At 34.6% G+C, this 12,112-nt stretch overlaps 1 protein-coding gene across 1 annotated transcript in view; it reads right to left on the bottom strand.

The window, feature by feature from the left end:
- KCNH8 (potassium voltage-gated channel subfamily H member 8) overlaps positions 1–12,112 on the bottom strand; it is a 198,674-nt gene that overhangs the window by 72,666 nt on the left and 113,896 nt on the right. Inside the window, exon 6 of the mRNA XM_039348858.1 lies at positions 4,137–4,294. Coding sequence (XP_039204792.1) covers positions 4,137–4,294 — 158 coding nt within the window. The remainder of the gene's footprint in view (positions 1–4,136; positions 4,295–12,112) is intronic.

Here is a 12,112-nt window from a genome sequence, read left to right as displayed (position 1 = left end):
CCTTCTAACACATTAACAGTTATATAAAGAGTTGAATTGTATTATTTCTACTGAGTATATTATATACCAGGGCTGCATGTTTCCAAAAATATTTATTAATACATGGAAACAAACATTTTGAAACTTTTAGAAAAAAATGAACTGAGTGTAAATAAGTGGATTAAAATCCTATTATGGCTGTAGGGCAAAAGTAATGCTATTAAGATGCAGATTGTCCTTTGTCTGATTTATGTTCTTTAAGACACCACAATACTAAGTTCAAATATATATTTTTCTTCAGTTTGCTTGGGATAATAGCCCACCAAAAATGTCATTAGCTAAACTGATATTTTGAGGAGGGAGGCTTTAATTTATTGGATTTACAAAAATATTATTGGGCTTATATTTTATCAGCCATAAGTATGTGGGATAAAAATCTAGTGGAATGTTATCCCATATAGGCTTCATTATAAAGTAATTTATCCCTATATCGGTTGTGGGATCAAGTTCCTGGATCAATGTATTGGTGTTTTATTGCTATGAGTGCAGGAAGAGAGAAGCCTTTGGGTCTCACTGTGGTACATATTGTGTTTTGGTAATGAAACATATGAATATTTAGGAAGAGAGCTTTCTCTGTTTTTGCCGACGCCCTGTGGAATCCCCCTGAGGTGAGACAGGTCCACTCTTTCCTGGCCTTCAAAAAAAAAAAGTTAAAACAAGGCTCTATGGTTTTATGTGGGGAACCCAGGGAAGCATATACCATAGGTTGTTTAGTCCCCTGAAAACCCTCCCCTCATCTTTTAACTAATTTTAATTGCTCCTCCCTCCTCTTAAATGTTTACTGTTTTATATTTTAACATTTTATTATACATTTCCCAGAGTTCCTTGTTGAAGGAGATGGGTGGAACAGAAATGTGACAAATAAATAAATTCCACTTTAAGAATAAGTGGTAAAATGCTTTATTGGAAGTATGGGTATCATAGGTAATAGTTACATTAAATAAATAATTATGTAAGTATTATTTTAAGGATTTTTCCCAACTTCAAATTTGTCTTTCTAGTGACAGTATTTCAAGTTAAGCATGTTTTAATAGCTTAAAATAGGTCAGAGATATTGGTGGCTTCTAAGAAACTAGGATGGTTTCTTATTTGAAAAAAGTCTTGACAGAAATTAGTCCCACAATATATCTTTATCAAAAAATATAAAACATTTTAAAAATATGACATGGATATATCCAATATGAACTAAAAATGGAATGTCTGATTATGTTCCATCAATAGCTGTAAATCCTTAAAAGTAATAAAATGGTATCAGCAGATTTGTGATTAAAATTGATTAATCAAAAGTTGTATTTAGAAGGTATTGGATTCTAAAAATGTACTTAAAATGATGAGCATTGAGAGTTATTGAACCATATGATAGTGTTCTATATATATTAAAATACTAGAATAGTATTTTAATATACCCAAGTAAATTCATAGGAAAATATCCAGATGTAAAAAAGTTTATGCAATGTTAAATTATATACTCAAACTCTTGAATCAGATTATCACAGGAATTATCATTGCACCAGGCATTGGGAATGGCCAAAAGAATTATATTGATCAACTCAAATCTTTATTATGATCAAAAACCAGCATAAAATTATACTGAAAAATTGGGAGTAAATTTATTTTATACATTAAAACTTGGCTGTTGGAAATGTGTAACATCCATTGTTGAAAAGGCCATTTTACTTAATCAAGAAGGCGCTAGCCTAGAAACTAGGATACTGTGAGATATAGTCCTGCCTTAGGCATGAAAATTTTTTGGGTGACTTTGGGCCAGTATTCAATCAAATTAAATAAGGTTATTTTAAACTGAGCTTAACTCCTGGTGATTACATGGAAACATTCATAGAATTTTCTTGGCATTTATATAGAAATATTTTATCATTACCTTCCTCCAGGATCTGTCTCTCCCCTTCTCCCATCCCATCAGTATCTCAATTTACTTAAATCATGGAATTACTCTCCCATCCCAATGTTAAGCAAGTGATTAATTTTTTCTTACAGTTACTATCAAACATTACTTAATATTTTCAGAGCACTTGAAGTTGGCTAGGTTTTGCCACCTAGCTGAGCCTTAAGGGAAAAAGGGAATGTATAACTTCAGTAAAAATTTGAAAATTAATGGGGTAAATCAATTTGATCTTTGCGAAAATAGACATATGTCAGTCTATAGACATATGTCATGATACTCTGGCTGCAGTCAAGACATATGTCATGATACTCTGGCTGCACTGACATTTCCCCCCCCCCCCAAAGTATTTTACTTATTTGATTTATTTCCTTCATTTCTACTCTAGCAAGTTCTGAAAGTGGCTATCATCATCAACTGAACAAAACAGAACATGATTATATCTATACACCTATATCTACACACACACACACACACACAAACAGAGAGAGAGAGAGACATTAAAATTAAGACATGAATAGATACTTAAAGTACAGCCTTTTGAGTTAATCTAAGTTCTTCATGAGTACACAAATAGTTTTCCTAGCAACAATAAGGAAATAGTTTTCTGTTGTTTCTTTTGCTTTTTAACTTCCCAGATCAATAAATGGCTCTGGGATTTTCTGATGGCTGCAATCAAAATACTAAACAGACCTACACTGATTAATTTTTTTGAGATCAGTTGAGATAATTAGGTGCTGCTGCTGTGACTAAAGTTATTAAGCAATTAAAAGCCTGACAAAATAAATGCATTTTATTGATTTTCTAACTGTTGGTGAGTGGAAACCAGTTTAAAGATTGAATTAAATCTTTTCCTGCATGCCAGAATGATGAACCTCTGGCATCTTCAAAAGGCTGTTTACAAATTTCTTGCTGCATTGCCGCCTGTTGTAATAGAACTGGGAATGACATGGGAGAAAAGGGAAAGAGCCACAGTAAGATAAGCTTAGGCTGCAAAAGGAATACGGAGTGGCAAATGTCTCAGAAGGGACCCTACTAATTTCTTGAGCTAGATATGCAACAGGGGAGAAATATTCTTTCAGACTTGCAGGCCCAGATGAACTAACTCTACTTTATTGCAAGATTACATTAACAGAATCTTGCCAGTCTGAATATATGTTTCTCTCTGTTGCCTTTGCAGCCAAATAAAGGTTTCTTTTGAATCACTTGCCACACACTTTGCTTATTTACTCATCCCTCCCAGGTACAACCCCCCCCATTATGATGAGGTAGTGAGACCATTGTGGGCGGGGAATAAAGTATTAAGGAAAATGAATTTCTGTTATTCACAGAAAATTAGATATCATAAGTGCCTGTTTTTTTATTTTAATGTAAGAAAATAAATTATTTTCACTATTAAATAATTCAATACATAAATGAATGTAACTAACTTTAGTTCAAGGTTTTTTTGGTTTGCATGATGCTTAAAAATGTAATGTATCCATTAGAAATAGGCAGTCCTTGACTTATGACCTGTTACTTAGGCAAAGTAATGACATATCCCTCCAAAAAGGTATGATCGAGATTTGAAGTTTTGATGGTTGCACCCCCCTACAGTCATGTAACTGAATTTTAGTTAAAAGGCAACTGACCTATATTTACAACCATTTATAGTATTCTGCAGTTATGGGCTCACAATTATGAATATTCTTGCCAGAAATGGGCATTAACTTTTGATGGTTTTCAGTAAAAAAAAACTCCTATTATGGACAATGGATTTGCTTAACAGCCATGTTATTCATTTAAGAAGTGAACAACCAGAAAAAAAGATTGTAAAATTGGACATGAGCATAATTTATGACTATATTTCTGGGCTGAATTACATTCATAAGTTAAGAACTATTTGTACCTTAGTCAAAGTTTTCAATGGTTTCATCTTTCTATTTGGATGGCTTTAACTTTATTTTCATTGTGTTTCCCCCCCTCGACTGTTTATTGAGTATTTCAAAGAAAACAGATAACACTAGTATTTTTTCTGGAACAGAAAAATACCAGCACTCAAGAATACAATGTACACAATATGCACATGCATATACAAGTGGTCTGTGTAGTTTTCATTTGCCTCCATAGAGTAATACATTCATTCATTTACAAAAAATGATTTCTTGAGGTGACTACTGTAATAGCTATTTTAGTAGTTTCATAAAACTATACTTACCACATTGACGTTGAAAGCATAAAGAAGATCAAAAGGAAGTGCAGCTATTAAATCAATGATAAACCAGGTAGTCACATAGTGGATACAAATAGATCTTGCTTCAAATATTACTTGGCCAGACTTGCTGACATATGTAGTTCGGAAATTTAAAATAATATCTGCTTGACATAGAGAAATGTAAGTATTAGAAATTCCACTTGATTCCAAATTATTTTTAATTTTTATTTAAATCAGTCATCTATAATTAATAGAGGATATTTTAATGGGAATAATTTCATGTTTTTGTCACTAGTCTGACTTTATCCATGTACCAAATACTATTATTGTTATTTCCTAGTCTCTTCCACATTTTAGCTGTCTTCTGTAGTTTTCCCAGTATGATGCCATTTCATAACTTTATGCTGTACACTTAACTGCCCATCTTGCTAAATATAGTATTTAACAGCTGGAAATATACTGCCAGGTTGAAACCACATGTAAATATAAAAAGGCTCAGTTTATTATTTGAAAATTGCAGGCTAAATGCATAAGCTAGTGGTTCTCAACCTTTCTAATGCCGCGACCCCATAATACAGTTCCCCATGTTGTGGTGGGGGGTGCACTTATGCATCACTGGGTGCCAGGGGCGTGGCCAAAGAAAAGGGTGAAAAATGGCGGACAGCCTTGTTTGGTGACCCCAGTGAAATGGTCGTTCGACCCCAAATGGGGTCCCGATCCACAGGTTGAGAACCACTACACTAAGCCAACTTTTTCTTCTTTTTCTTCAATGCATTTTGCTTAATTGGTTTAAATAATATATATATTTATATCTATCTGAATGATTTTTGTGATTGTCCAATGCATAAATAATTCCAACTTTGTTCCAACTCATAAGGTTGTTTCATCTTACACCTTGCCATGATGACATTATATTGGAGAGAAACAGGCAGATGCAAAAATAAGTGGCCAGTTAGAAAATTAAAGAAAAACAAAAACAAACTCTGTGTCTAACAGCTAGATTGTCAGTAAAGACAAGAAGTAGATAAGAGACCAACAACAAAGACTACTGGGAAGGAGAAGATATTTGATGTACAGATAACCCTCAATTTAATGATCATTCAAAGTTATAATGGCCAAAGAAAGGGTGCTTTATGGCTCGTAAACCATTTCTGGCAATTCTATATTTTTTTATATGAACTTCCAATCTGAGTTTCATCTCTAAAACAAACGTTATAGATTAAGGTAAAAATGAAAAGCAATTACATTTCACAGCCTGTCAGATAGGTGTTAAATAATTAATTATTACCAAAAAAGTATTTTTATTTCAGAATAAACAAATGTGACTATTTGGTAATAATAGTTTTTATAGTGATAGAAATATACTAGCATTTATTTATTTGGTCAATGATCAGCAAATAACATTAACAAAATGAAACAAATTGATACAGTATATTACTGAAAGAGACATCACATATTAGATTTATACATCTATTATTGTATTAATATATTAATTATCTAAATAATGATAAATTTAAAATTTTTAAAATAATATAAATATCCCTAGTAATGTACATACAAAAAGAACCACTATTTAAAAGTAATATTCAGGGTAAAAATGAGAACTTTCTAAAACAATACTTTAAGGATTTTTGTCTTATTTTCATTGCAACAACACAAAATTTTCATAGGTAATAGATTTTAAATCCTGGAGAATATAATTGATATAAAATTTGTTTAATCTCCCTGGTAATTTATCTGTTAGAGGCAAAATAGAAATTGAAATTATGTCTCTACAAAATTTGCAATGTAATATGTACAAATTGGTTTCAGCTTCCTTACTGCCACACAGACAGATGTACTCCACTATGCAGATTTTACTATATCTGCCTTGGAGTGGTGGTAATGGAAGAACATTGCATCACCCTTTAAAAAATGCTATTCTAAACGTAGAGTAGAGTAGAATAGAGTAGAATAGAATAGGAAGGGACCTTCGAGGTCTTCTAGTCCAGCCTTCTGCTCAAGCAGGAGAACCTATACCATTTCAGAAAAGTGACTGTTTAACCTCTTCTTAAAAATCTCCAGTGATGGAGCACCCACGATTTCTGAAGGTAAGCTGTTCCACTGGTTAATTGTCCTCACTGTTAGGGAATTACTCCTTAATTCCAGGTTGCTTCTCTCCTTGATCAATTTCCAACCATTGTTTCTTGTCCCGTGCTCTGATGCTTTGGAAAATAGTTTGATGCCCTCTTCCTTGTGACAGCCTCAAATACTGGAATACTGCTATCATGTCACCCCTATTTCTTCTTTTCTTTAGACTAACCAACCCAAAGTCCTGCAGCTATTCTTCATATGTTTTAGTCTCCAGGCCTTTGATCATTTTACTTGCTCTTCTCTGAACTTTTTCCAAAGTATCAACATCTTTTTTGTAATATGGTGACCAAAACTGGTTGCAGTATTCCAGGTGTGGCCTTACTAGGGTTTTATAAAGCAGTATTAATACTTCATGTGATCTTGATTCTATGTATCTTTTTATACAACCCAGGATTGTATTAGCTTTTTTGGCTGCTGCTGCATATTTCTGGCTCATAGTCAAGTAATCATCCACTAAGACTCCAAGGTCCCTCTCACAATTACTGTTTTTGAGATAGGTATCACCTAATCTGTACTCATACCTTTGATTTTTCCTGCCTAAATGTAAAACTTTGCTTTTTTCCACATTAAAACTCATTTTGTTGGATAGGGCCCATTGTTCAATTTTGTCAAAATCTTTTTGGATCCTGAATTTGTCTTGTGGGATGTTGGCTATTCCTGCCAGTTTAGTGGCATCTACAAATTTGATGAGTTCCCCTCCTATTCTCTCATCTAAGTCATTTATGAAGATATTGAAGAGCACTGGGCCTAAGATGGAGCCTTGTGGTACCCCACTGCTTACTTTTCTACATGTTGATGTAGTACCATTGAGGACTACTCACTGAATACAGTTTGTCAATCAGCTATAAATCCATCTGGTGGTGATGTTGTCTATTCTACCTTTTCTAACTTACTAAGCAGCAGATATATTATGTTTTGAAGATAACACACTGGTTCTCATGTATCACTATTTATCTGCATTCTGTCATGTTGGAACAGCCTGTTGACTTACATCTGAAATTCTACATTTATTATTCTTTGTATAATTAATTGTTTGGCTTGATCATAGTCTACTGCTTTACTGATATTAAAAATAGTATAGAAAGAGCCCATATGAAGCTAACCTATGCTCCATTGTCTATTTCCAGGACAAATTTATTAAAACTAAGGGGGTCAATCCAATTGGAAAGAATTATAATGTGGAAAAAAGCAATAATAATGATTATTATCATCTCCCAGACTCTGACCTGTCTTGAATCTTAAGTGGGCATTTGGAATTCCATTGGGAGCAGCTAAAAATGACTGCAAAAATTTTGTTTGCACAGTTTTTAGCAATTTCTTCTTCATATAAATTCCTGTTTGTGCCTCACAATGAATTTGAGCCAATGTAAGTAAAGCTACTAAGTATTCACTACCAGTATAAAAAAATAGTTGAATAGCATTCATCAGCCTAAAGACTAATTGCATCACCTGATTCTGATTAGCATTCCACATGCTTCTTGAGCAGAACTGACCCCCAATTATTTAAATGTGTGAGCCTGTGGTAGAATTAGCACAGCATAAACTCCCAATGCTTCTTTATACTGACAATGCCATTATAAACTCTCAAACACCTATTGGATTGAAAAGAGTAGTTGCTGCAACATTAAGGTACAGCAGACTAAACTGGCTCTCAGTTTTAATAAATTGAAAAATCTGGTTTTGCTAAGGGAGATAGATATTCAACATTCCTGGAGAGTAGAAGGCTGTTTGACAAAAGTTTAATAGATATACAATAACCATCTTCAAAGTAATGTTCTAACATTATAATGAAGCTATATTCAGAATAGGAAAGCTGTATTTCACAGTTACTGTTTTTGAGCTAGGTCTCACCTAATCTGTACTTCTACCTTTGATTTTTCCTGCCTAAATGTAAAACTTTGCTTTCATCCAAATTAAAACTCATTTTGTTGGATATGGGCCATTGTTCAAGTTTGTCAAAATCTACTGTTTGCTAACTTCTATGATTTACGTATTCCATAATTAGGTTTATAGTCACATTGCTTTTTGCTACAGTACTGATAAATCCATGCTATAACATGTTAACTATCAAATAAAAGCTTAGATCATGATAGGTATCTCAATATTTTCATGTCCTACAAGATAAGAACCATACAGTATATTGCCTTTAAGCTAAACATATACATCTGACAGATGTCAAATTTCAAAGATCAAAGGGATTTTGCTAGAAATTGAACTTGATGGTATTATTTCTCCTTAATCCAAACACTGCATGTTCTTTTTTTTTTTTTTTGCTTTAATATTATTTCTTGTTTTAATTCAAGCCAGGTACTCTCTGTCACAAACATAGGTTTCTGTCATTTTCAAATTTTCAGGTAGAGCATCAGAGTCCAGTTTATCATTTTCAATTTGTCCATTAATCAATCTTGACATTTTTCTGAGTGAAAGCCAGGTGTGGTCTAATGGTTAAGGCACTAGTTTAGAAAATAGAAAACTATGAGTTTTCATCTCATTTATGCATGAAAGCCAGCTGGATGATTTTGGGCCAGTCACATATTCTCAGCCTAAAATGTCAGGCCAGGGGGTCAATTCCTGTCACAACAATGGATCTACACTTAATTGATAAAAAAAAGGTAAACCCTGCACTTTGCAGAAAAAATGCTATGAAGAAAATTCACATTTTATTGTTTTCCCCAATTATCAGCATTTATTCAATGTATTTATTATTTGGATAGGACATCACAAAGTGAATTATCAAAGTATAAATGAGTTTTGGTTTGCATGTGTCTGTCCTTGGAAACACATATTAATAACGTTTCTTCATTAAAATGCAGCAGTTCACATTCTGACTGGTTTATCTAGAATGGAATCTTTTTTTTTTTTTTTTAATTGAAAATTTTTAAATTTTTACAAAAACAAATCCCCTTCCCATACCCCCCCCAACCCTACCTCACCCCCCTCCTCCCCAACCTCCCAAACCCTCCCCTAGACTTCCCAGAGCTGAGTACAGGCTTAATTGAGAAAAAAACTTAAAACACTTTTAAAACCTAAACAAATTTAAATACAATCATCATTCTATATAAACTCCCTCCAAAAACGCAAATTTAAACATTACTTTCTTTGAATATCTATAGCTATAATGTAAAATCTAATTTCTCCCTCTTTCTTTATCCTAATACAAAAAAATAAACATATAAACCTTTGTTGTACCATTAAAACTAAATACTCTTAGAAAACTTAAAATAAATACATATTTCCTTCAATCTTCATAATCTTCTCACCTATCCAAAAAAAAAAAAAAAAAACTTAAAAATCCTAAACAAATCTAGACACATTTAGTTAAACAAATTATTTTCTCTTAAAAATATTAATAATAATATTTAAAAGCTTGAAACACTTTTAAATCCTAAACAAATCTAAATACAATCATCATTCTATATAAATCTAGAATGGAATCTTGTCAGATCTGTTTTTATAGAATCTCACTTTCAGTTGTTTACCCACTTCAGGTTGTTAGTTTTCACTGTTATTAAAGACCTAAATGGTTTAGGGGATTTCATTAGGTGTTTATTTACAAATTTTCACACCATATCTCTAGGGAATTCATGGTGGTTTCCAACAATCATATAACCAATCATATAATTGTGATTAGTAGTGGTGATCTTGAATCTTTCCTTTGTATCTATATGAAAAGCTAATAAAACAATTAAAGGTATAGTTGATATCCAGCTAAATATCTTTACCTTAGACTTTGCCAGGTGATAGAGAGGGAGATTCTTGCTTGGTATTTGGAGGCTGTGAGGACCTGGGATAAAACAAGCTCATGCTGAATCCTAGCAAGATGGAGTTGCTAATTATTCTTGTCTCATTTTATTTTGGACTGGAGGTGCCCTCCCCCTGAAGGAACAAAATTACACAATGGGTATTTGGGGAGACTTATAGCTTTAAACTACAGGCAGATGACAAGACCAAGGCACTTTGTTTCACTAGCTTTGGCTGATGCACCAAGTATGGAATACAATATTCCAATTTATGCTCTTATCACCTCACAGCATCTATTTCTTGGTGGGTAAGGTGACCAACCGTCCTCCTTTAGGGAGGACAGTCCTCCTTTTTTAAGTTCTGTCCTCCCTCGAAAAGTGTTCTCCTACATGTCCTCCTTTTTGATATTTGAAGACTAATCTGCAGGGCTTTTTTTTTCTCATAGAACGCTCATAACGGCGTCCAGCACCTTTTTTTGATGGTTTTTTTTTCAACTTTTGCATGAGCTGTTCTATTCCCCCTATTGGCTTTTGAAAGCCAATAGGAATTGCTGCTGAGCACGCCAAAACACTCGGCCGGCAAACTTTGCACATGTAAGTTGTCTGCAGCGAAGGCGAATTGGCAGGAACTTTGCACCCCTCCCTGCTATCCAACTACACCATCTCCTAATTAGTCCCAAAGATACCTGGAGGAGACTGGAGCGGCAATGCCACAGTAACTTTCTTTTGATCTTCAGCCCTGCTAGAGCAATAATAGCTGCGGGCGCAAGAGGCAGAGGCAGCGGGGCTGCTGCGGGCGGGGGTGTGAAGAGCGGCGTTGGCCGGCTGCCCCCCGTGCTGTGGGAGCCACAGGGCCTGCTCTACATGGGGCTGTGCAGGGTGGGCGGTGGTGCTGGCGGGGTGACTGGAGGTGGGGTGTGCTGACGGCGGGCTGCCCCCTGGGGCTGGAGCCAGCACAGCTGGTGCTTTGGGAGCCTTGGGGTCCGCTCTACATGGTGGGGCCGCAGTGCTGGCGGGGCAGCTGCGGGCGGGGGTGCGGCATGTAAGCATAATTACAATATAAAATGTTATTGTTACAAATGTTTTTATTATGCATTTATCATATTATAGTGTATTCTGTATTATTGTTGCAATGAATAAAATGTTTCTTTTATTTATGATGTTTTTTAATTCAATTTATTTGTGTCCTCCTTTTCATTGTAAAAAAGTTGGTCACCTTATTGGTGGGTGAAAACTATTTCTCTGGGGTAACACTTATGTAGTCCTTGATTGGCTGCTGATGTATTTCCAGCTAAATTTAAAGTGGTGGTTATAATCTATAAAGCAGTTTGGAGTTGAGTCCTTGTTATCTGCAGGACCATGTTTTTCAAGTGGAGTCTATCCATCTATTCATGTTCAGATTCCTCTCACAAAGAATGTCAGGATGGTGGGAATTCAGAGGTGGAAATTTCTGATGGCTTTTTTCGCTCACTGAAACAGCATGCCACAAAATATTCTGATGGCTCCCCTTATGTTAATCATTAGTAAGGCAGCTATGACTGACCTTTTTAGTCAGGTTTTGCTTGACAAAGTGCTATTTTATATATAAAGGATGTTTTAATGTTATGTCTGTTTTTACATTTTTTTAAAATGGTTATTTCATGATTATATTTTATTATTGTTGTTGAGATTCATTGACTGAGTGGAATATACTACAACTCTCATAAATAAACAAATACTCCTTTTCTCTTAAATCACAATTTAAGTAATGAATTGAATAGGTAATCACATTTGCAATTAAGCATAATTAGGGGCACTGACATTTCCAACTCTTTAGTATGGTTTCAATTTGATTGGCCACAGACATGCTTTGATAAAATTATTTTCACATTAATGTTTTTAATTGTTTTGCTTTATTTTTGATCAGTTTGGGATTGAGGGTGAGACAGCAGCACTCTAAATTAGGGTTAATGTCATAAGGAGGGAGGGAGGGAGGGAGGGAGGGAGGGAGAGAGGAAGGAAGGAAGGGAGGGAGGGAGGGAGGGAGGGAGGGAGGAAGGAAGGAAGGAAGGAAGGAAGGAAGGAAGGAAGGAAGGAAGGAAGGAAGGAAGGAAGGAAGGAAGGAAG

The sequence above is a fragment of the Crotalus tigris genome, unplaced genomic scaffold (assembly GCF_016545835.1).
Source record: "Crotalus tigris isolate CLP2741 ecotype Arizona unplaced genomic scaffold, ASM1654583v1 scf7180000018184.2832721, whole genome shotgun sequence".
NCBI classification, from domain to species: domain Eukaryota; kingdom Metazoa; phylum Chordata; class Lepidosauria; order Squamata; family Viperidae; genus Crotalus; species Crotalus tigris.
The sequence above is the reverse complement of the archived record's forward strand: the minus strand, read 5'-3'. Positions and strand labels throughout refer to the sequence as shown.